The sequence below is a fragment of the Falco rusticolus genome, chromosome 8 (genome assembly GCF_015220075.1).
Source record: "Falco rusticolus isolate bFalRus1 chromosome 8, bFalRus1.pri, whole genome shotgun sequence".
Classification (NCBI taxonomy): Eukaryota; Metazoa; Chordata; class Aves; order Falconiformes; family Falconidae; genus Falco; species Falco rusticolus.
Window position 1 is genome coordinate 61,757,930 of NC_051194.1, and position 24,554 is coordinate 61,782,483.

Genomic DNA, 24,554 nt, shown 5'->3' on the forward strand with positions numbered 1-24,554 from the left:
GCAGAGCAGCACGTGTAGTAGGGGAAGGGGATTTACCCATTTACTGCCTTTGCCCATCTCACTCTGAACTACCCTGGGGCTGTCATTTCCAGCTACTCTTGGAAAATAGCGAAAGTTACTACTCTTTCCTCCTCATTTAAGAAAAAATAAATAAAACCTATATGGCTTGGCATGCCACCACCTAGTGAAGACCTTAAACATGTGCGGTACCTTTGAACATATACACAAGCCTAATGAAATCATTTAATCAATGGGATTGCAAACAGGCTTCAAAGTTTGTATGCTCTGCCTGATTATGACTAAGGGAATGGGCCCTTGAGGAAACCAGATGGAGATATGATTAGTTTTATTAAGTGTTGATCCAGCTGCTGTATTTATATTCCCCTTATTTATATGAACAATATTTGTCCAAGCATCTGAATACAAAATAGGAAACTTCATTTGCTGTAGGCACCGTTGCTACCTAAGTTTGATTAAGATGGAAGTAAAAATTCAGTCATAATAATGAAGCAGCACTGGCTGGCTGGCCCAGGCGATATCTTCTGTTTGTTGGTGAATTAAACAGCATTTGTTATCAGTGGTGTCACTGCAGAAATCTGTATAATCAGCGCACAAAGTAGGAAAAACAAAAGTCTTTTCTTTTTCTATTGCAAAGTACCAGAGATACTGACCTTGTAATACAGAGGACTACAACACAGATGATAGCAATCTGGATGGTTCCAATCACAGCCGCTATTAAGACATACTGAAATCGTACTGGACCTGGAACCACATATAAAACGCTGTAGTCCTTTTTTTCACAGTGTTGTCCAGTATAGCCGGCATCACATCTGAAACAAAATATATTTGTTCTGGTTATATCTGCTGCTTTCAAAGAATGCTGCAAAAAAATTATATCAGAAAAAAAATAATATATCAGTGTCAGAAGTATAAGCTTATGTGCTTTTTTTGCAGGATGGGCCCCCCATAGTGAGTACCAGAGTCTCCCAGACCTCTCAGAGGGAAGACTTCAGATCCTCAGCATCACCGAGGTCTGTGAGAGTGAACGACACTGCGATGGTGCCAGGAGGTGCCCAGGGGACTGGGACTTATCTAGCATCAAGTGGAGCTACTTGCACGTTGTGATGAGAATCCATTTAGTTCCTTGCACAACATCTTTTAGATTTCTCCCTTTCTTTGGAGAGGTGGGGGAGGGTGAAAAGCCGTCTAGTTGTGGCTCCTTATGCAGATTACCCCTAAGGAGGTGATAAGCAATCATCCATGCTCCGTATGAAATGTGATTAGATGTTCCTGCAAGTGGATACATCATTTACATTTTGTCTGGTTGCTATAAAAAACCCCTCTGTTGATGCTGCAACCATCCACGCCAATGCTGCCTGCTGCACTGCTCACCAGTTCCCATCCTGCAGCCTGACATCTATCTCCCCTCTGTGATTTTGGGGAGCAAACAGTGGTTTTCCCATTTCAGCTCTTGCCCTGTTTCCCCTAAAAAGCCCAAGCAAGAAGATGCACAAATCCAGGTCAATGGCAGCAGCAACCATAAGAGACGGAGCCAGATTGCCTGGGCTCCTCTCAGAAGTGTTAGTGCTGTGCTAACGCTGGCGGGTTAAGCCTTGAGCACCCACCCTTCTCCTCTCCTGCCCTCCCAGAGCTGCCAGCAGCTTGAGAAAAGGACATTTCCAGCTGAATGGAGAACCTAAAACGCAGCAGCTGCAAAGAGCAAAATGTGCCCTGCCTGTTTGTGGGAGCTGGGAGAAGCTGGCTTGAGGGTCTGCCCTGGGGGATAAGTCTGGTCCGTATCTTTGCTCTTCCAGGCCAGTGTCCCAGGAAAACAGTGCTTCATGTGTAATAGTCCCTTTCCTTGCCACCAGGCTGCTGGTTGGACTTTGGAAGTAATATCTCCACCCCTGCAGGGAGGCACTCGCTGCAGAAACACGTCCTTTCAGTGTTACCCTTCCTCCCTGCCCCAGCCTCCTCCAAAGCCCTGGCATGAAGGAGCCACCTTCACCCCAGCTCACTGTCCCACGAGCATCGCTCCTGCCACAGCAGGGCCATACCCCTGGTGGCCCTCCTCTCCTTCAGGCTGAGGAGGCTACCTAGCAGCTGCCTGAGCACCGGCTGAAGTGCTTTTTAAAATATATCTAAATATAACTGAAGGTTACGGAACGGTTTTACAATCAATTAACATTGTGCATAACTCAATACGCTTTTGCCACATGAAATGGGGACTTTGTTGAATAATTTACATCTAACGGGTTTTGTAGCACAAAGGGCCACGGTTACCGTTATTTTCCATAGTTTATCTAGATCAAGTGTTTTTGTAAGTCAGTATTTTCATGCATGTAGCCTTGGTAGGAGAAGGATTACCTGCAAGACGGCTCCAGCATGTTAGTGGAGTGCTCACACTTGCCATGCATGCAGAAGCCATTGTAATGCTCTGGACAAGGGATGTAGATCCCTCTCGCACTTTCTTCCAGTTTATTCGCATTCTCTGTGAACACAGGTGAAGGGAACATTAACCCGACAACGCACGATAAGGTGAAACAATGGAAAGAACTCAGCGTATGAAAGAAAGGAAAATCAGAAGAACAAGATGTGAAAGATGTTGTTTACAGGAAGCAAGAGCAAGGGTTTGCACCTTGAAACAGGTGGGCTGCTGTAGGTACAAAGCTTTGCAAGGTGTTCTGTCATTCTACTGGCTGTCTAACTCCTGGTAACTGTCAAGTTACAGCAAATGAGACAGCAGGAAAAATAATTTGAGTATTCAAACCCCAAAATATTCAAAACCAGACGAGCACATGAAAAACGCCTGCTCATTTCTGTTATCCTCTACAGACTGCCTCCTCACACCCAGGCAAAGCTAGGAGCAAGGCTCTGGACGTTTGCATGTAACATACCATTACAATATATTTGGTCATTCAATACAACGTATTTGGAAAGATAATTTTACGGCTGAAGTGGAGGAGCAGGAGTCCAGAGCTGACATTTCTCACCAGTGCTGCATGCCCCATGCCGCAGAGCCTGCTGGCCTCCTCCCCATCCCACAGCCTGGGCACTGCTAAACTAGTCTGGCTTTCTGTGCCTACTTCTGCAGCTGTCACATAGCCACCGAGACTGCAAATCCTGCAAAACTTTTCCCTCCAGGCAGCCAGGAAAATGGAGGTTTCATTTGGTTTTCAAACAGGCATGTGCTCAACATCTACACCACGGGCTGGAGTGCAGAGTGTTACTTGCAATAAACTCACATGAACTTTGTAGGCCACCGAGGTGATAATTACTCTAGGTAATTTTGGCAAATTCTTCCATGTAACCGATACTTACGATATCTCAAATGGTAAAAATCCCTTTTCCGTGGTAGTAACATCTAGCCACAACTAATTAAAAGCAGAAGAAAAAACCTCTCATGGTAGATGTCTGAGGAAATGTCGTTTGCACACAAATATGCTGAAGCATTTGCACCTTCCGAGAGGAGTCCCCGAGTGTCAGGAAACAACTGCAGGTTGTGTTCTGCCTCCCAGCCAGCCCTGCCGGCAGTAGGTGTGCGCAGGTATTATCCCACCTTTGGGAAAAGTGTGTGCGGCAGATCCAAGATCCAGATTTTCATAATGAATTTCTTTCCTGTCATTGTTGTCCAAGGAGACTTTTACGAGTCTCTTAACAACTTGTGCTACTGAAGTTCGTTATATTGCCCTTACGTTAAACCAGGCGAGGACAAGCTCTCAGCAAATGAGAATGACAGGGCAACCTCTACAGCCCCGCAGACAGCACGAACTTCTCTTTTATCGTTAGGACCTTCAGGAGCCCTGCACTAGGGACCATTGCTTTATCTTTTCTAAACGCACAGCCTCTCCTGGCTCCCTGCTCACACTGGGGTGTCTGCGCGAGGCTGCTGTGAAGGCTGTGAACGACAACGCGGCGCAGAAGCGGGCATCACAGTGCAGTGACGCCTCTGGGACGGCACAGGCAGGACGGGTTGACAGGAGACGTGCTGTAGGCACAGTATAACCGCCTTCGAGAGCTGGCCCAGGAATTTCTGCTACTGGAAAGAGATGGGAGCAGAAGGTCCATTCGGTCTGGTGCTAAACATTTTTGGCGACCTATCAACCCTCTAGGTGAGGCAGTGGCTACCAGCACGTGAGATACTTACGCAGAGAGTTATCATCCTACCAGGACCTCATCTATGTTCCTTTTTTCCCCCAGAAAATCTTCCCAGATCAGAAAAAAACGTGTATTATGTGTGTCAGCTACCAATGGACTTGCCCAGTGCACACACACAGGTCCAGTTGTGCTTGGGACTTGCTGGACTCCGTACCCACAAAATGATCATCTATGCACCATGCCCGACAATTTCTGGGTGTGCTGGACCTCTGCTATGGTCCATACTCAAATATATTTCTGCCCAGGAAACTGCAGCAGGAAATACAGGATCCTTATTAATACATGATCCTTATTAATACACATTTTTTCTCTTGTGGAGAATATTATGCCATTTCCTTCAAATCTTCCACCATCCAAAGGAAGTTTGATTCCTTCCTGAAGAACAGGAGACTGTTCCGCGTGTGCGTGCGTGCGTGTGTGTGTGTGAGAGAGAAATTGTTACTTCCAGGACAGAGTAATGTGCTAGGACTTGAAAGGGGAACTGGGACCTGTCCCAGACTGGCAGATGCTCTCACTGCGTGTAGACTGTAGGGCTGGTAAAAAGAGGAATGATTTTTCCTCCTTCTGCAATCATGTGGGCAGAAACCGTGTTTACTTTAAAAATGTCTGTAGTATGCTTTAAAGTAAATCTAGGTTCCTGCAGAACTTGTAATTACACCTCTAGGTGTAATTTCATGATGGAAAAGCCTTTACTGAATCAAAAATGAGCTGGCCCAAGCTTTGCTAGCACTTCATAGGATAAACACTTCATACGGGAAGACTTGTCATCTGGCTAGGAAGGCACCACAAAACCCAGACATGAATTGCCTGCAGTCCCTCATTTCGACTGATGACTCTTCTAAAAGACTTAGGGATTGAACATAAAGGCAGAGAGGGGGAAAAAACCCCGGTATTTAGTTTGACTTGCCATTTCAGATGTTCAAAAGATAGACAACAATAAAAGCATCACTCAGTTCAGACTAAGAAGTTCCCTTCTTCCAGCACATTTTGGATTAATCCAAAGGGCTTCCCTGCCTCAAAACAGGTTATTTTCCTCATTACACAAAACACCTTTTCAGATCCAAAACAGAGACCCCGAACACCAAGACATGCTTTAAAAGCTCCTTCGTGTTAAAACTGGCTGCTCACATCTCTGAAGGATCTGAGCGCTTCTCAGTAATCCGGCCGTCGATGAGAAACTAACCCTCACGAATGCATCACAGGGTTTACATCACTATGGAACAAGAACTACAAATCATCTCTAAAAAGAGAGGATATGAATAAAAAACAGGTTCAAATTATGAATCAAATAGGAACTGTACAAATTTTAAAATATTAAACCTAAACAAAATAAATTAAGACTTCTCCCCCCTTATTATAATTTTGGATTGCTTATAAATTCCGCACTAGAGGCAATCCACACTAACTAGGTTACAGTACCACTAACCTAAGGAGCCCCTCTACCACACCAAGCTCACACATACAGAGAACAAAGCTGAAATACAAATTTACCCACTTTTTCCCAAGCACAGCAGAGCAGTATTCATACAGCAACGACCCAGACCAAATTCACAGTTAGCCAGGTTTCAGTAACCCTGAATTCAGTAGCTCCTCTTCAAACATTAGACTTGCTGCATTGTCATTGGCAACTATGGGTGAGTTTTATTTGCACCAGAAAAACCAGATTTTACCTTTTTGTGATGGTTAGAATTTGAGACAGAAGCTGTAAAGCCTGAAGATAAAAACTGGACTGACTAGGTCAGTCTCTCCTATCTCTGGACAAATCTAATTCCTGGCACATTTCTCAAAATGCTTCTCTTTTTTATTTTAAAAAGAAATACACCCTCACCCTCCAGATCAACTGAATTCAGAAAGCTTCTTCTTTGAAGCATTTCTCTGATAGAAAATGCCACTTTGACAAAGCCAACATTTTTTGCATTTCTGCAACACTTTTTGCATCTTTAGCCTAACATGACATTTCATATTCACATCTTTTGTTAGTGCCAGAACATGACATGATAGCCTATCATATAAGCTACACTAGTCAAAACAGATTATTTTTAAATGCATTGAGGCCAGATGCTACTTTGTGTAGACTGAAACAGCTTATCATCTTGCTTACGAGAAGAGTCTCCCAGTTGAACACTTGTTCTCCAGCCCTTCTGTGGATGGCAGGGAGATGCTGAGACGATGAGCTATTTTGCTGGGATAAATTGGATCCTGAAAAGTTATCCAGGGTGCCTGGCCACCCACTCAGTGATCTTTCTTTTCCTGATGGACTACCTTGCAAAATGTTAAATACATTATTTAAAGCTATCTTGCCTAAATCTTGCCTTAACATCTATGGCTGTGCCTGTCCTCTATTAAGGAGCAGAAGAATTATTTCAAACATATTTTGTATTCTTTTTATTTAATTTCTGGTTTAGCTATGTGCCTTTCTTTCCGTTTTTGGCAGCTGAATGTGCACGAGTAGGATTCTCAAGCACATATTTCAGTGAAGGCTGAAATTCAAGAGCTGACATGGTCTGCCCAGTTGCAGGACCATGCAAGCAATGAACACAATGCAGCAGCCAGCCCCTTCCCTGGGCAGCCCCCCGTGCCCAGCCCCCAGCTGAGCAAGCGTGCAGCTTCTGCCACACAACCGAACATGTGGAGTCGTGCCACTGACACACGGATAGATCTGGTAGTGCCCTTGATGAGGATTATATGAAGTACTGCCTGGAGTGCCCAGCAAATTCCTTCCAGACATAAGTTCCCGCAATACACTTCGGAGATATTAGATAACAAATCTAAGCAAAAAAAGGTTTCTTACATCCAAAAATTGACTGCCAGGCACTTAACGATCAGTTCTGCCGGGCTGGTAATTCTGTTATTCTTTATGTTTGAATCAGTGAGAACTCCTTGGTGATTTCAAGCAAGCAACGTAGAGGGCCACAGCCTGTAAGTTCTCATGTTGGCATTTTCACTTGTACAGTGTGTCACGTTGGAGCTTATAGAAATAATAACTGAGAGGTTATGCCCATATGAAAAAATACTGGCTCATGTACAGTGTTAATACCTAGTGTGCAGTCATCACTGGACCAAGGGAGGTCCTAAAAATACATACATATATATATATATATACACACACACACACAACTCTATTTCACCAAGTAAGGGATGAAGCGGTGAATGATGTGCAGCAGAAGCTATTTTGACACCTATCTCATTGGCAACAGTGGTTAAGGAGAATTGACTTACGTAATAATTTAATCTTTTAATACCGCTGAGGTCAGTCAAATTTGCTGCCGAAAGCTCTCGCTGATATTGAGGTAGTAACTCCTTACACATCACATTATCAGAGGATTTGTAAAGGAGGAAAGGGATTCTTGGGTCAAATGTACATCCTTAACTTTCTCAAAGGGGTTGCCCTCATGGCAGGTGTCCCCCCCAACTCCTTGGCAGCTTTCCCAAAGAGACGCCGCAGAGCACAGCATTAGGAACTTAACAAGACTCTTCTGCTCTGCACCACAGAGACTCGGTGTGCAGCTCTTATTTGAAATCAAAATAAAGGTCCAGAGAGTATCAACCTGTGGAGCAAAGGCAGAGGGTGCCCTGAGTTCTGTGGGAGAGTTTCAGTACTGACCAGGGGGGAACCTGAATCATGTGGCTGAGCCTAAGGACGGGTGACGTTACTCATCTGCAGTCTTCGCTGCTCTTTTTGGGTAAAAGAGAGCTTCCTCAGCCCAGGAACGTTTGCAGGAACAGGTCGAAGGTCCCTCTGCAAAGTCAGGAGGAATGGGGTAGTAACGGTGTTGCTCCCTCTGAAAGCACAGAATTGCTTTAGCAGGTTTGCTGGTACTTTCCCTCCTCTTTACAAGCATCTAAGAGGAACTGAGGTCCCACAGCAGCTTAGCAGGAGGAGGTCCTTAAGCAGGAGTCCTACCTACTTGTAATGAATAACCGTGGTGACAAATCCCAGCTCAGACCCAGCTGTGGTGAGAGAAAAGAGATTTCTGCTGAGTCTTTGCTCGACAGCTCCAGACACCCTGCCCTTGGGAGAGCTGCCGTCCACCGGCACAGCTGCCCTCGCCGTTAACAGCTGCTCGGGTCTCACCTCTTAATTGTCTTGATTAGGTTCCCTTCCTCTAAAACCTTTCAAACCTTGCTCTCGGATCTTAAGAATATAGAATTTCTCTTTACAACGAAGAAAACGCGTGGCAAGCAAGTTGCCTGAAAATCACTGGGTGGGTGTTGGAGCGAAAATTCCGAAGGAAGCGCTTGCTGCTGCTCTGTGGGAGCGCGCCAGCCCCCTCGCCCCGAGAGCTTGTGGAAAGTGAGACACCAAATGTCAGCTGAAAACGTCTGGCACCACGGTGCTGCAGCCCTAACCTAAATTCATCCTGCAGCCACTTCACGTACAAACTTCCAGCGAGTCTTTCTACATAAACGGCACAAAAAAATACCCTCCCTGTATTAGCTATTTTACCGAGAGGAAAAAAAAAAAAAATGAAATGGGACTTTGTGAATTAAATTGCATTCAGTTCTTTTCTCAGGCACAAAATAGGCCTGCTCAACACAGTAATTTATTAATTTTAAATGTCCCTATGCAAATGAGTTCCCTGGAATAAGATAACATCCACTTTCCTTTTTAAAAATAATCTAGTGCTTTTTATGTTTGAGATGATGGCAAGATGTCCTAGTGCACTTGGAAAAAAAAATATTGTGCTCTGTCTTTTGCAAGCAATGTATCGTAATTATTCAGCCTGCTGCCATAATTAATAATAGAAACCAATGAATTAAGACACTAATAATCCCCAGATGTTCAAACGGAGAACAAAATACTTTCAGCTTGTCAGCATGTATATGCGGGCTATGCTATATATGTTAAAGCTATCTCTGAACTTTTGAAACAGAGAAGCACTTTTATCTAAAACTTCTGTGAATGTATCTTCCTTATTTGAGAAGACTGTTTGAAATTAGGCAACTTGTTAATCATTTTCCTGCACAGAACAAGACCATTTAACTACTCAAAACTAAACACAACATTTTTTTTAAACTCTCATTTGTTCTTTCAGTGGCCATACTCCACCCGTGTTCAGTGGCTCGCCACAGGTGCCTTATCCTAGTGATGGTGTAGACCCCTAGCAGCCCAGGCTCCTACACACACGAGTAGGTGCTACCAAGTAGCTACAAGGTGCAACACAACCCCAGAACGGCACAGTGAGAAGAGCGCATACTAGCAAGCATTGCTCGCATGGCTGAACAGGGACCCAGCAATATTAGCCAAGAAAAGAAAAAACCCTGCTGTACGGGCTAATGCGTTGCTCCAAACCAGCACGTTCTCAGCGTACAGGGGCTCTCGGCAGACACAGCTCCTCCCTCGGGTGACCGTTCCACTCAGGGAGCTAAGGCAGGCTGTTGTCTCACCTTGCCTGACCTCCTCTGCTCTCTCTCCCGTTTCACCCATCACCCCTACCAAGGCCACCAAAACAAAAGCAGTGTCGCTGCTGTTAAAAGCAGATGCTGCATAAGCACCTCCACACTTCATTTGAGGACATCAAGAGGTGACACACTGACCTCTTCCCTCAGCAGCTTCCTGGAGTGGTCCATGGCTGCGTGTGAATGGCACCTGCACACCTCCCAGTCGGGTAGATGGGACAGGTCCTCAGGTCCCCAAGTCGCCTCTGTGTGAGCCGTCACCAAGCCATCTCAATAGTTTTGTGGATAAACTACACCGATGGAGCTCCTTAAGAGTGCCGCAGCGACGGCTGGTCCCCAGGCCTGCAGTCGTTGCTACGGATGCGATGTAATGATGCAGGGCTGTATTGTGGATTTATCAAAGCCCCGGGTAAAGGGGCCCTTCGAGTCTGTGCTTCCTTCTTTTGTGCCAGGATTGAATAAATCTGTGTTAACCCCATTCCTAGAATAGATTAAATCCCTCTGTGTGCTAACTCAGCTACTCTTTGTTTTTGGCATGCCACTAACGTTCCCTTCACTCGGATTCCCATGTCTAAGAGAGATGCTGCCGGCCCCGTGGGAGCGGCCTCCTCCCCCTTCAGAAACCAGCCATGTCAAGGAATAAAGTAGCAATTTTTCTCCTTGTGTATGATGTCCTTAGGCAGCCCATGACAAAGCCCTCAGAGGATGAGTTAACCTTAATATTATTGTAATTCTGTGTTGAAAAAAAGTCGGTGTCAGTTTAGAGACTGGTGAGGCTCCCTCCAATTAGGCTGCACGCCTGAAGGTAGAGGCGTGAATGCTGTATCCATCACACGCGGCACGGCACCAGCCGAGCGGGTGTCACTGCTCTGCGAGAAATTCCTCCCAGTGGCTTGGCTGATGGCTTGCTTTCCCTCCCATCCGCCTCTCCTCCAGCTACTCATCAGTGCCAATGCTGGAGGGGGTCAAAAATGGACAGCGGGATCCAGCCCAAGGCTCCTCTCTCTGTCCTCCCCTCTGAAAAAGTATGCCTGAGAGCTGCAATTTACTCTTAATACCAGATTAAAGAGAGATGGAAATACCATCCCAGTACGTGGATGTTAGCAGCAGAAGGTGCTTCTTTATATGACCAAATTGTGTCTCCTTCAGACCAAACAGGCACAGATCTATGGAACGAGGCAGAGGGTGGCTAGGAGGGATGCTGGCACAGGGAGCATCTGTGTTCAGCGCTGTCTTCTGGGACAGGAGCCAGACCGTGGTCCCTATCACACAGCCCCATGCGGCATGTACAGACACATGTGTCTCCCCAGCAGCAAAAGCAACAGCAGCTATTCGCAACCCTTCCCGGCCTAACACGCAGCAACGCAGCAACATTAGTTAACTTAGTTAAGTGGCGATTAAGGAATAGACCTCCCCGAACTTGGCCAAGTGGTGTCCTGCTGTTTCTGCTTTGCGTGCTACTATGCAATTTCTCTATCAAAGCAGCCTTGCTAGTGCAGCACTCGGAAAGCAGCTTATTTATATGTAGATGCGGCTATATGACATTTCCAAATGCCATACATTTGCATATGAAGGTTCCACTTTTTTCCCCCACTTCGAGTAAACAGATTCTGCCGTGATTCCAAAGCCATGCTTTCACTCAACTGGAGCTTTCTGAGAACCATCCTCCTTAAGAAGCTTAAAACCCCCTGAAACATCTCATTTTCATAACTTGGCAACCTTGGCTATCAATAGCGTCTATGGGCAAATCTTTTGATTTATAGTTTTACCTTTGATACCAAACCGAGCGCAGAGAGCAAAACTGCAGGACCTTAAGATTGCATATGAAATGGCTACAGATAATCTGCAATACAAATCAATATTTGCAAATAGGCCTCAGACATATGACGGAAGCTTGTGGTCATCCGAAAAAAGGCTGTGGGTCGCATTCATTATAGCTATGAGGATGGTATTGATTTTTGTCACTGATCTTTCACTTGAAAACACGAGCAGGAGCTTGCTGCAAGCACTCCCGAGGAGCTCCCAAACTGCAAACCTAACACAAAACCACAAACTTACGTAACGCCGGGGGAGCCAAGTGGACATTATATATTCAGCTTTCTCGTTCAAGGAAGATAAGGCTGAAGCAGATGGTATGTGGGCAAAGTTTCAACCTGAATACATTGCCTTCTAAAACCCACCAGTGCTAGAACAGTCCAATTTTGTGACACAAGGTGGCCGAACACGCTACCTGTGCATTGAAGCGCTGCCCAGTGCGGAGCCTCAAGGTACGTGCTACAGAGGAGCTGCAAGAGTTTCCCGTTGGCAATGCATGTGTGGAAAAACACAAATCTCAACACCTCTCCCATACCACCGAGCATGAATAGTATGAATTATGTATGATACACAGATTGAGCCCTGTCCTCGTGCCTATTGGTGCTGGGATGCGCAGGCATGGGTGTGCGCTGAAGGAAGCGGTCTTTGGGTATCACCCGGCGGTGTGGGAGTGCTAATGGCAGGCAGAGCGGATGGCGGAGCACCAGACATCAGCTGTCCTCCTCTCTCCCAGCTCAGCCCTGCGCCACGGCTGCGAGCGGACATCCTCGCCATCCCTGCTACCCCGTGGGTGGGCAAATGCCAAGGTGAGGATGAGCTGCTCCCTCGAGGCCCTGCTCCGCCTGCTGTCGGGGGACCGTGACAGGTGCTTCCTGATGGCGACAAAAGGCACAACAACCCCTGGGAGTCACCATCACTGCAGTCTTGGCTTATGGAGTTTCACCCATCTGCCACTGCGTTTCTAGAGGACTTCATCCTCCTCCCCTGCCAAGTGGCAGATAGCATCAAATATGACAAATGGGATGAGGTGCCAGAAAGCCGATAAATACTTTTGATACGGCCCTAAAAATAGCAAAGGGATATTTGTACCCTTGTGACACTTTTTGAAGAGTAGATGGATATGCATGACCTAAGTTTTAAGATGGGTGTCAAGAATATTGATGTGTAGAGGGAGCAAGATCGTTTCGCTGGTGCCGCCCCGGGGGACAGTCGCATGATGAACAATGTCTCCCATCTCCCCGGCGCGGGTGCGCGGGGAGGGGGCTCGGGGAGGGTTGTGCTTCAGCTTGCTAGTACAGCTCTGCCCACCTAGGACGTGCCTTTTCCTCCATGGGGATGATGAAATGGGAGAAATGGGGTGCAAGTGCTCTTGGCGTGGCTGGCCAGCAACGTGGCTCACGCTAGGGCAGGCTGTGACCAGCTGCAACTACTGTACAGCTCTGAAAGGCTGTACGGGGATTAAACTGTCTAAGCATATCTTTCATAAATGCAACGGAATAAAATATGTATATGTTCTGATGGAAGAAAATGCTAGATAGGCTAAGAGTTATGAACAACAGTTCTGGTGCAGATTTGTTCTGAAGGACTAGCAAAACAGGGCGTTGTAGTGTCCTAAGTCCTTGCAGTTGCCTCCAGGCTAATTCGTGCTTCCTACATGATTGAGCCTGGCGTGTTTCTGGGAGGGAGTACACCTGTAAATTCGATTTAGAACTTCCAACCCATCTCTGGAAAGGTAAAAGTCAAGTGCAGTTTTTTCCTCTCCTCTCCAGTCCCTCCAATAACAGAGCCTCCAAAGGTCTCCAGTTCACACACGCAATCCCAGTGTCCTGAAGTTATTTTCTCTTTGGCACCTACGCAGGTGGCTGGCAGGAATTTAAGTACTGATGCAGCTAGCAGCTCTTCCAATTTTTAAGGACTACATTGATAAAAATTGCTTTTTAAGCAATGTAACTGTGCATGAACAACGCATGTTTCAATGGAGATGCACTTACCTGTACCTACCTGGTCATATCAAAGGAGCACACACATCTTATGTAACAAAACTGCATTTTCCATCAATCCTCGCCCTGTCTCTTCAGCTATGTGAGTGGCTTTTACTGGCAGAAAGATTGGGCAGGCGATCAATGAAACAAAACTGGAGTTTCATTTTGAGAAACTACTGCAAATACAAGCGCACCCTAATCCAATTACCAAGCTGTCCCCTAATTTCCAATAGGAACTCCAGCTCCGAATGGATTGTTTTCTGCGGAGATCAATGGATGGCAAGAAGCAGTATTTGAAAAGGTCTCCGACTTATATTTAGTCCTGCCAGCGTGATGCTAGGAAAATTTACTTTTTGGTTGCACACTTCAAACAAACTCAAAAAATTACAACTGAAATCAAGTATGAATGGCAAAACTGTCAGAGGGGTTTGATGGAAGGCACGGAGATGGAAAGGTTACCCAGGTACGTGACAGCGTGGGCATGTAGGTCAGGGACGTCATTTCAGCCAGAAGGCATTTCCTTCAGTCCTTTTGACAACCTGAAGGTTTTACAGCCCTAGTTTTGCACTAATTTTATATTCAGGTTTGATTACTAAAAGCAGTCTTTTTTTTCCCCTTTCTTTAGTGGGGGCGCATGTTGGTAAGGTGCTGCCAAGCTGAAGTGTGACACCCATTTGGCTCCCTTCCCTCCTTTCTTTTTTTCCAAGGTAGCATCTGTGCTTGTAAAAACATGCTGCCTGAGAGATTTCATCCAGGAAACTGAAGAAAGAGCTGCAGAATTTGCAGGAAGTGTAAGAAAATAGGAGACTGAAATAAAAATACTATCTCCTATATGTGGTATTTTTGAATGCTTCCTGAATCACGTGCCTGGCAAATCCCTTGTGCATATCTCGGTTATTTTAGTTGCCAGACTATGACCCTGAATGGCCCGTGACTATTCAGAAATATGCCTGCCGCTGGCTAAAAGCATGGTTTCAGCCATGCTTGTCACTGCTTTTGTTTGGTCTATTCAGAGAAGTTTTATTATGTTCAGAAACATCTTATTGGCATGTTGCAAAACTGTGGTCACTCCTCTGTACAAAGCAAAGCACTGCACTTGCTGAGGGATGAATCCTGCTTAGTTTGCCTCTATTTTTACTCACCTGTCTCCTCTGAGTCCTGCATTGTAAAGCTGCGATGGCAATGGGTCCACACAGCCTACAGCTTTGCTTTCTGTATCTGCCAAGTTCTATTGCTAAAATATTTTGTGGCTGCTCAGAGGATCAGTTTTTAGCAGAGCTTATGTTAGAAATTCCTACTTAGTAATCAGGAGTTCAGTATGTTTCCCTTCCCATGCCTGAAGATGGGAAGAGATCCCTTACTATTCCCATAGCATAAGAGAAAATGGTAAAACAGTATCAAATGCCACTGCAGCAAAACCTGCTATATTCTTTCACCTGATTTACTGAAGATACACTTTGGTTCCCACCTGTTGTGAAGCTCTGCGATGGCAGGATCAAGCCAAAACCTTTGCATGTTCTTGGTTTTGCAACAAAAGTGTTCAATCTCGCCATACAAATTTAAACTTTTTGTCTATTACTCAATGCCAAAGGTCTATCAGGCTACAACTGGTCTCTGAGATGCAGAGAGGAGACCACCCAACGCTGCAGAACATACTCTGTGCCTACCAGTAGCCTCAGAAGCTGAAAGAGACCCCTCCAGGGTGCATGTTGCCCTGAAGACACGGTTATGGAGCCCCCACCTCTCCGTGGCTGATGACCGCAAACTCTTCCAGAAGCACAATGTCCTTGAAGTGACTTCTCCATGGACCCAGTTCAGACTCTGCTTCCTGCGCTAAGCCAGCTGCAGATAGGCTCTGGTTGCCTTGCGATGTCCACCTCCCATCAGACCCTTCTCTTCAGCCCCCATGGCTCCCCCTGCCTATACACGTTGATGTATTTTGGCGTGACGGGACACAGCGCGAGTGCAGAGCTTGCCCTGCCATTTCTTTCCCTAAGGAGCAGAACAGCTTCCCTGCACCACAGAGGTCCTGAAATTCATCAGTGGTCACGCAGCCCATTTTGAAGCATGGCCAGGAAAGTCTATTAAGGACATCTTTTTTATAAATGAACACCTGCATTTACTATTTTTATACCCCCGCACCTGTTATTATTGTCTTCTAGAAGAGCCACAGAAGTGAGCTGTAGAGATGGCCTTTGTGTAAATAAAGGGTTTAGTATTTTGTCTTAGCACTATCTTTGAACTAATATTCAAAGTGGGAGAAGCTGAATGGAAAAGAAAGGGCAATTTTGGGAAATGGAAAATTTAATAAGAATAAAAATGGATGAAAAAGATGTATAAAGAAATCACAGAGCCATTAAACTCGATGGGCATTCTCCCACTAGCTTCAGGAAGGCCTGAATTTCACCCACTGCCTCTTTAAATCTTATTCACTCTTATAACAGTATTTTAAACGAAACAGCTGACATCCTTCTGCCCAGCCAAGGCCCTTTAAATCACTGAAATGCAGGATGGAAAAAAATCTGCAGTGCCAGATGTGTCTAAAAACAGTCACAGCTCTTGTTGAGGCAATCTGCAGAGGAAAATGTTTAGCATGTATCATGCCTGACAAAACACTAATAGTTTATCAGTTCTGATATTATAGACTAATAACAGGCCCTTCCATGGCTACTTCATTTGGAGAGCACAAAGACAGGCTAGACTTCTGCTACTTGATTTTAGAACAGCGCATTTTTTTTTTAATCCTTTCCCATCCTAGCTAGATGGAAGTACGCTTCCATTATGAAATGAAATTGTAAATGAAATACCCTGGGGAGGGGGTGTTTTTGATGTACACCTGACACAGCTTTAAACCACAGACAGAATAAAAGAGGGAGATTAAAACCATAGGGAGGGTTATAATTTTTTTTCCTTTTTCTCCTGGAAAATATTTTGCCATTATGTAACGCTGTCTAAAATGGCTAAGGCTGGGGGTAGCAGTAGGCAAAGTGCATTTCGATTCAGTGCCGATAACATGCTGAAATGCGCTGCCACCGGTTCCGTAATAGCGCATTTCATTTAGAGCTGTTGTATTTCCAGGAAGAGAGCTTCACACTAACTTAACACGGATGGGTCCATGGTAAAGTGACAGCCCGAGTGTGTAAGAAGTCCCCTTGCTAAGCAGGTAAGCGCTGCTTTTCAAACCCGCGTTACTATGAGTGCCTCCCTTGCTGGTGGTACAGGTGCGTGCCGCAGGGTGCCCCAGCGCAGGGAAATGCTTTTGTGGACGGGAGTACGGCAGAAGGTATAGCTGATCCTCAAAACGCTGCATCTCCCACAGAATTCCTACTTCCTACCAAGCATTTCCATTTCTCTTAATAAATTCCTGTCACTAGTGGTTTCAGTGTCTCATACACTAAATGTTAGGAAATCAAAAAAGAATAGTTATGTTGCATTGCTCGAACAAGTGTGGGTTTTAGCAGATGTAGTCAATGAAAAGAAGTGGAACCATCAGCAAAGTGAAACCGATGTGGCAAGATATTTGTCTGTCTTTATTTTCTTTACTCACATCTATTAAAAGAGGCAGAAATTGCTACTTGTCTCCATGTAGTCTAATTCTAAAGGTCTATTAAAAATAGACACACCAGCTCCTTTTCTCCCCCAGCCGCATTTCTTTTCACTCTACCAGACGCATTCACACTCCCTGAGCCTAGGTAAAGCCTTTGTTATCTTAAGGTTCAGGTTACCATTTCATGTGTCTAAATGATCAAATTATCTTGTGTTTGTATTGTAATTTGACATGATGATACTTCTTCTAGAAAAGATGATGTTTCAGGCAGTTATAAGTAGCAACCTTCCTTACTATACAACTTATTTATTGCAACTGTCATATGCTTTCATCTCATAGTATTTCAATATCTAACATTTCATGAAGAATGCCAAAACATCCCATGAAACAAAATTCTGAAGAAATTCAGTTCTATGAATATTTCAATTTTTTTTTTTTTTTTTTTACATTTCAGACTAGATCAAACACAAATGTTTAAATGTTGATGTTTCCTGAAAACAGATATTTTAGCATCTGATTATAACTTTAACTCTCAAATCCTTGGGAAGGCTCTGTAATTCCTAACAGCAGATTTACAGAAACTAGGCCTAAAATAATGCTGCTAGGCATAAAAATACACTGTGGTACTCCTTAATATCCATTAACTAATTCAAACTAGCACTGTGGATGGCAAACAGCTGCTGTGCACCACCACCTCAAACAGCATCCTTCAAGGCCAACTCAAGCTAATCAAAGTGCCTGGAGCCCAGAGGATGGGTGGAACCAAGGGTGAGCAAAATTCCTCCCCAAATCCAGACAACAAGATTAATTTTCCCAGCCTTTCCCTTGGGGAAGATTGACAGAGGCTTGTCTCAAATACTTTTTTTTACTTTCCTTTCTTGTAGGGGAGGCAGGGGGTTAGAGAAGGGAAAGAAGATGCTGTCAAGAGGCAAATGCCTTCACCAAGGTGTCGGAAGGCCAAAGACAGCTGGTATCTACCAGTTTTCCGGCATGCGGATGAAGTGCGAGGAGTTACACACCAATACCTAAGTGAGCACCGCAGCTGGCACGGTGAACCCCAGCCACCGCAGCGGAGCATCGCAAGAGCCACGTGTGCCACTGCTCTGCGTCACAGCACGCCTCAGGCCGTACCTACGCGCTTTCGTTGGTCCTACAGAAGAACCAGGCTGCATGTTTTTTCCCGACCTGGTTTTCTGAACAGTGGTTGTAGGCCATGCTGCTGGGTCTTCATTTCCATAAACTTCTGAAAGCAAAGGTTGGGAAAACAAATTCTGGAAGTGGCTTTCACTAGAGCATAACAACTAGCACGACTGCAAAGCACGAAAGTGTTTTCCCAAGGGGCCTTCCTGCATTCATTTCATCTGGGTGTCCCCTGCCTTTACAGGTCCTTTTAGAAAGAAGGCATCTGCTTAAAGACAACTGAGAAAGCAGGCACTATTCAAGTTGGATCGAGGTTTAGGGATCACATTTTTATACGCAAGCAGGAAAAAGCCTTTTTTTCCCTGCACGCTCTACCTCCCTTGGAACTTACTCATTCTTCCGATCAAAACACAGGTACCAAGTAGGGGACAAAAAACCCAGTGGGTACTGAACACTCAGGTTTGCTCAGGAAAATGGGCTTCTATGCTCCAAACAAGACAAAACATATGTAAATGATACATGATGCGTTTATGGACTGGGACACAAACGGAAGGATCTGTAGAAATGCCTACATGAACTCGGGTCTGCTCATCTCTATTGCACAGCCAATTTCTGTTTTGATCCATAACCTTTAACAGAACAAAATGTTACAGAAGGCTGCTTACATGATAGTATAAGGGAAAAAAACCCCAGTAAGGTACAGAGTCTTGGGGAAGCAAAAGAAGTGGGAGTCAGTATTTGGAGAGAGCTTTATGAATTTTGCACAGTTCTGATGGAATTCCCAGATGGGAAAATATACTCGCATTACAACCCCCACTCTCACCCTAAATCTTATCTCAACCCAATATCGGTGTGGCAAGTCGGTACTTGCTTTTCCTGTTTATTTCCTACGGATCAAATTCTTAGCCTGGACATACTGAATTTTCAGGCTACCGAGCTTCTACACAGATCAAATAGCTTTCTTGATAACGTTCACTCACAACATTAATCCAAAAAAGGATTTGTTTATTAGGGGAAGAAAGCACAAATGAATTCTGCAACTTTTGATTCCATTCATTAGTGACTAATTTGAGGGCTAAGCTTTAAAAACACAAATGGAAATGCTCTTTTTCCTTCAGCTACATCAGCCTAGGTAAAGCGACGCCTAGCAGTTCACCGGAGACCTAATTTAAGTTTTAATGCTAACAATTACAGGTTCCATGAGCATGACACTGGGAAATTGTAAGTAATGAAAAGAATTTCTCTCATTATAAAACCACAAAAAACCAGAAATCCAAAAAACCAAGGCATGTTTTACCAACCTTAGCATATGTGATTCAAAGTTAAAGGAGAACTCTCATAAAAAGTGAGGTATTCTCTTCAGGCTGGCAGATTAAATGAACAATATTTCTCTCTCCCTATTGCTTATTTTTAAAATCTCCATAAGCCTGTTTCGATTTTGCATGTTGCTCAGGAAAAGACTGTCAGGAGTAAGTGGCGCGGCACTCCAGAGTGTTGCAGCTTCTTTCCTGGTATGGGACTTGTTTGTGAGGCTGTTCTATGATCCCTACAACAGTGTTTCCATCTCCTATTCCAAAAAAAATTACATAGATTTCAGTAAGATGGAGCCAAGCAGGATCTAAAGGTAAATTTGAGAATGTTCTATAGAAGAAAAAACACTTGGGGTAGCCTAGGCTGCTGCAGTGCCCACTGCTATAAAATTGCATTAATGCCCCATAAAACCTTGCACTTGTAAATGCAACTAACAATTGTAGCAACATTTAAAAGTCTCACATTTTTTAAGGAATGTAGGAATTGTATTATTCTTGCACTCCCCAACACCAGGAGTGTGTGTGCTGATGCGTGTGAGCACAGGTGGACCCCACAGCTAGACAGCATTCATGCTGCCACACAGCTGGTCAAAATATTAAAATGTGGATTTTTTTCAATTTTTAAGTGATTTGATGGAAAAGCAGGAACGCTTCCTAAATAATCTATTTGTTTAGTGTGACAACCTCTGACTTGAAGCCTGCGGAACTGAAAGCCAAGCAAATCTGCATATGCAAGGATGCAATTTCCCCAGCGTTTTTACAAAGCTGCAGATGAGAAATGGTTTCTCTAGCTGTGATGGATGCGTGGTGCTCAGGTCTATGTCTCACTTGCTAATTCCATTAAGAAGAAAGGAAAGCCTGGTTCACAAAGGCAGAGAAAAACTGCACGGCAGTTTATATCCCATTGCTAAGCTCTGGGGCTTTATTACTCTGCACCAGGTTAGGAAAGGGCTGACACGGTAGTAGACACAACATTTAATTTAAAGGGACAATGTCAAGTGGTTTACACTCAAAACTTAACCTACTTGAAAAACGTTACAATCTGGAGAAGGAATCTAGTCTGAAGTTCTCAGACTTTATTCCTAGTGTGGGAAAAAAAATTAAAACAGTCACTCGATAGCAATCTAGGACTGCTGTTCTGGCTCCTGACCACTCTCCAGGCCTGTTCCAGACAATGAAGATGACTGTGACTGCGTTCGGCGGGCTCTGGATCGAGCCTGTGAAGAAAGGGAGGCACCGCACCCCAGCGCTCCTCATGAGCTGGGCTGGTGCATTGCTGCCAGTTCTCCTCGAGAGGCACAGCTTGCTCTCCCGTGCAAAGGAACTGGAAGTTAGCGATGCAAAGTGTCGGGTTTTGGTAAAGTTTTAGTATAGTTGCCTTTTGTCAAACATGAATGTTACATTGTATATTGTATGTATTTTGGAGGCCAAGACTCTTGGACTTTTGAAGAGACTCTTTGAAGAGTCCAAGACCCTTCTTTATCCTTGGCGTGGGGAATCTGCGATGGCTCCTGTGGCCTTATCCCACGGCCCCGGCCCAGCCGAGGGAAGATGATGTGTTGACACAGATGGATTTTGCCCCTTTTGGTGGAGTGTTCAGTTTGCTTGGGCAACACAGCCATCTGCCGGATTACTCGCCCGAGCACCTCCGGCAGTGCCAGGAAGGTCCCAGTGCCAGAAAGCAGTCTGAACAAGATCCAAGGCTGTCACGTAGATTTGAAATCCCATGGGAAACCAGGGGGTAGAGCAGGGAAGAGAACAGCCATGAGCAGACACGCAGCATTTTGTGCTTGTTAGCGCTTCCCGGGCACAGCAACAGCATCAGCAAGAGGGGCCATGGCACCGCCTGCAAGAGAGTCCCTGAGCTAGCCAAGACCACAGAAGGCACCACTTGCCAAAGGGGAGTTTACCACCATCGAGCAACCCCAAAATACACCTCAAACTGACCATTTCTGGGTGTGCATTTTTCACCAAAGGAGACTATCGGGGCTGAAATGCCTTCTTCCCCTTCCCATCAGCTTTGCCGCACTGCTGGTGTTCAACTGCTGAGACTTGATCTAATCAATGCTCATATAGGGAGGTCTGTCTGGCCCGGAAGATGATATTATTGAGTAGGTCTACCAAATTTGTCATTGTCTTCGCTGACAATTTTCATGAATATATAACATTGAAATATGGCTCATCCATACTGACTTACTCTTTATAGTGCTCAAAATGGCTTGGAAAAAAATCTTTGTAATTTGATAATGAGAGAGGATAAAATCAGTTAGGAGAATAATTGCTAATATCCAGATCTTAAGAAGGGAATATAAATATAGAAGAACAAAAATAAATAGGTAAATGAATAAACAAGACGAAAACTCCTTGATTGCCTAGACCCTGAATGCAAAAATGCCACCAAACCCGCCAACTTCTTTACTCCTATAATGGGAAAATTCAAGAAAACATCAATCACAGGACTTTCGGCTCAGACACTACTTTCCAAAACACACATTACACTTAGAATGTTTAGAAATGCTCTTTCATACAAATCACAAGATAAAGTGTGTTTCTATAACCCAAATCTTATTTCACAAACCTGACCAACACCAACAAACTGCCATTTGTTGGAAAGAGTGAAAATCCCCTCCCCCACCCCCCCACCCCCAACAAATACTTTAAGGTTTCAGAAGATGGAAAGAGGCCAGAATCGTGCAAAGAGAGACACAAACACGCCCGTGTGCGGACACTGTGCTGACGCGTACTGCACTCGCAGCCATGGCAAGAGCAGGTTGGTGAGCCCGGCGCGGCGGGCACTGCCACAGAAGAGCCACCTATGGCTCACTCTCCCCACGTCTGCTGTGCTGAAAAAGGGGATGCTGCTTTTCAGATGTCTCTGACATTAGGCATTTCCAATACTACAGTAAGTCTTGCCTGTATAAAGTAAGAGCCCTTAAAAAGCCAAGGTGATGCAAAAAATGTGAAGATTTATGTTCTAAAGGAACAAGTACTCTTGCTTTTGCAAACAGATTTGTGCGTTATTTGCAAGTACCGATGTGCCTGAAAGAACAGGAGGGAGCAAAGACACTGATTGAACAGACAGTTTGAATAGCTCAATATGAAAAAAATCAGCTGGGTGTTGGGACTTGTGGTTGTTCGCAAAGCTGCTGCCTTCCTGGGACCCCACGTTGAGCATGCGGGGGTGTTTATGGAAAAACCCACACCACTCTGCTACCACAATCTCTGCAAAGAGCATTTGGCACTGCTGCATTAGCATAATTGACAACATCAATTATGCCCACTGCTATTTTCTCCCCTAGGAAAGTGAGTCCATATGAGTCAATGTTTTAAAAGCGTGTAGTGCTCATGGTCTCGGTGATTTTTAGTGCCATTAAATGGCAGAGAACAAAGGTATTCTCTGGAAGGGCGCAGGCTTGGGGAAATTGCTTCAGAGGCACAATGGCTGAGGAACTGCGGCTTTTTCACACAAAGCTCCCCATGGCCAGGGCAGAATTTCCCTTCTGAGGAGATACAAAAGTAGGAAAAAAGTAGCACATACCACATTCTTATAATAGACATCATCAAATGTTTCTGCACTTGAAAGAACAGGAGGATGGCATGCAGCTTCCTGCCTGGCAAACGCTGAAGCCTGAATGTTCGTGGAGCCTCTGTTTTATACTGCTGTCTTCCTTTTCACCAACTATTTCTGAAAGGCTGGAGTTGTTGCTGCTTTTGAATAACAGCTGTCCATTTCCCCTGGGGTCTCCCAGCAGGGTTATGCTGCAAACATTTGGGGACACTGGAGGCACATGGATTGCCCTGCACGAACTTGCAGCTTTCACCCTACCTGCTGTCACCGTATGTAAACATGAAAAATTTAAGCAAGAATAATAGGTGTACAAAAAGAAGACATCAGCTGGCACAAGCGACTGTGGTTCAGGTTAAATCAATGGACAGTACCTGATGAGATCCATCCAGGGGACACAGTCGCTGCCCTCAAGAAGCCCAGTGGGGACTGAGCCATACCAGAAGCCTCGAGGAGCCGCTTGCTAAGGCACAGTGATGGTGCCTGTCTGTGCCGAAGTGGTACCTGCTGGACCTCAGTGCTGGTTCAGGATGTCTCCATCCCTCCCCACAGCTCTGGGGGAGTGAGGTGCCTTCTCTCTGTTCCATAGACGCCCATCACCTCTCACTGGACCATCTCTTCCCACACTCCTGACCTCTTGGCACTCAGACACCATCTCCACTACAGACCCACTCCTCTGTGTCGTAGCTCTGCCCTCCTCCCTGCCCAGTAACCCAGTTTCCTCCTGACTTCCCTGCTTGGTGCCCAACTCCTGACAATGTTTTGCTGCAATCAGTTTTCTTCTAGCCGCTATCTTTCTTCTCAAGCGTGGGCTAAAATATCATCTCTCTCCTAAGCCAAAGCTGTTCTCTTCCTCCTGCCCACTTGAGCTGAAGGTGCCTTCTGTGTGCCTCTTCCTCCATCACCCACGACTTGGCTATCTTTTGTCATCCTCCTCCTCCCTAATCCTCAACCTGCATCTCCTCCCTTTTTGCTACAGCTCAGCTGCTTTGTGCTTAAATGCGCTGTCTCCTCTCTAGGTGATGTAGGTCGCTGCCGTCCTAACACTAAACCACCAGGCAGCAGCAGACAGAGTAGGACAGGTTGCACAACATTTAACAAGGGGCTGCAGGCCTTCATCTTGACTTGGGCATGCAGTGCTCTCCTCAGTTCTCCAGGAAGGAAGATGAAGGATTTAATACAACAATATTACTTGCCCTTATTTCTGACTTAAATAATTTTGGCCTACTTGGCCATGTCTCCTGCCCATCACAGGATACAACCTCAGCCATTCCAGCCTTTTAAGAAAACCGGCTGCTGCCTCGCAGAAAAAAGCAGAGTAATCGAGGGTTTGGGGGAAAGACACTGAACACTCTCTCTGCGTGACCCTCACTTCGCCTGTGGAAGGGCTCCTTGGCAGTAGGAGACACTTGGACTGTGGCTCACCTGTGATCTTTTGGAAATTAATTTCAGCATTTACCTTCCGTAGACATTTCCACCCTCTCCGCTTCGTGCTGCAGCCACCCCCAACACCTAGCACTCCTCTGCCTCACCGAGGCATCATTTATTCATAGCTCTATGTTTTAATCATCACACACCATTTTTAAGTAGGAACAGAACAATCATTTCCAGCGGCTGGGTACCCTAATAACTCAGGG

At 45.2% G+C, this 24,554-nt stretch overlaps 1 protein-coding gene across 1 annotated transcript in view; it reads right to left on the bottom strand.

The window, feature by feature from the left end:
• Positions 1–24,554, bottom strand: part of TMEFF2 (transmembrane protein with EGF like and two follistatin like domains 2) — a 130,521-nt gene that overhangs the window by 6,330 nt on the left and 99,637 nt on the right. The window contains exons 8-9 of the mRNA XM_037398460.1: positions 2,368–2,491; positions 672–830 (exon numbers count right to left, since the gene is read on the bottom strand). Of these exons, the coding sequence (XP_037254357.1) occupies positions 672–830; positions 2,368–2,491 (283 nt within the window). The remainder of the gene's footprint in view (positions 1–671; positions 831–2,367; positions 2,492–24,554) is intronic.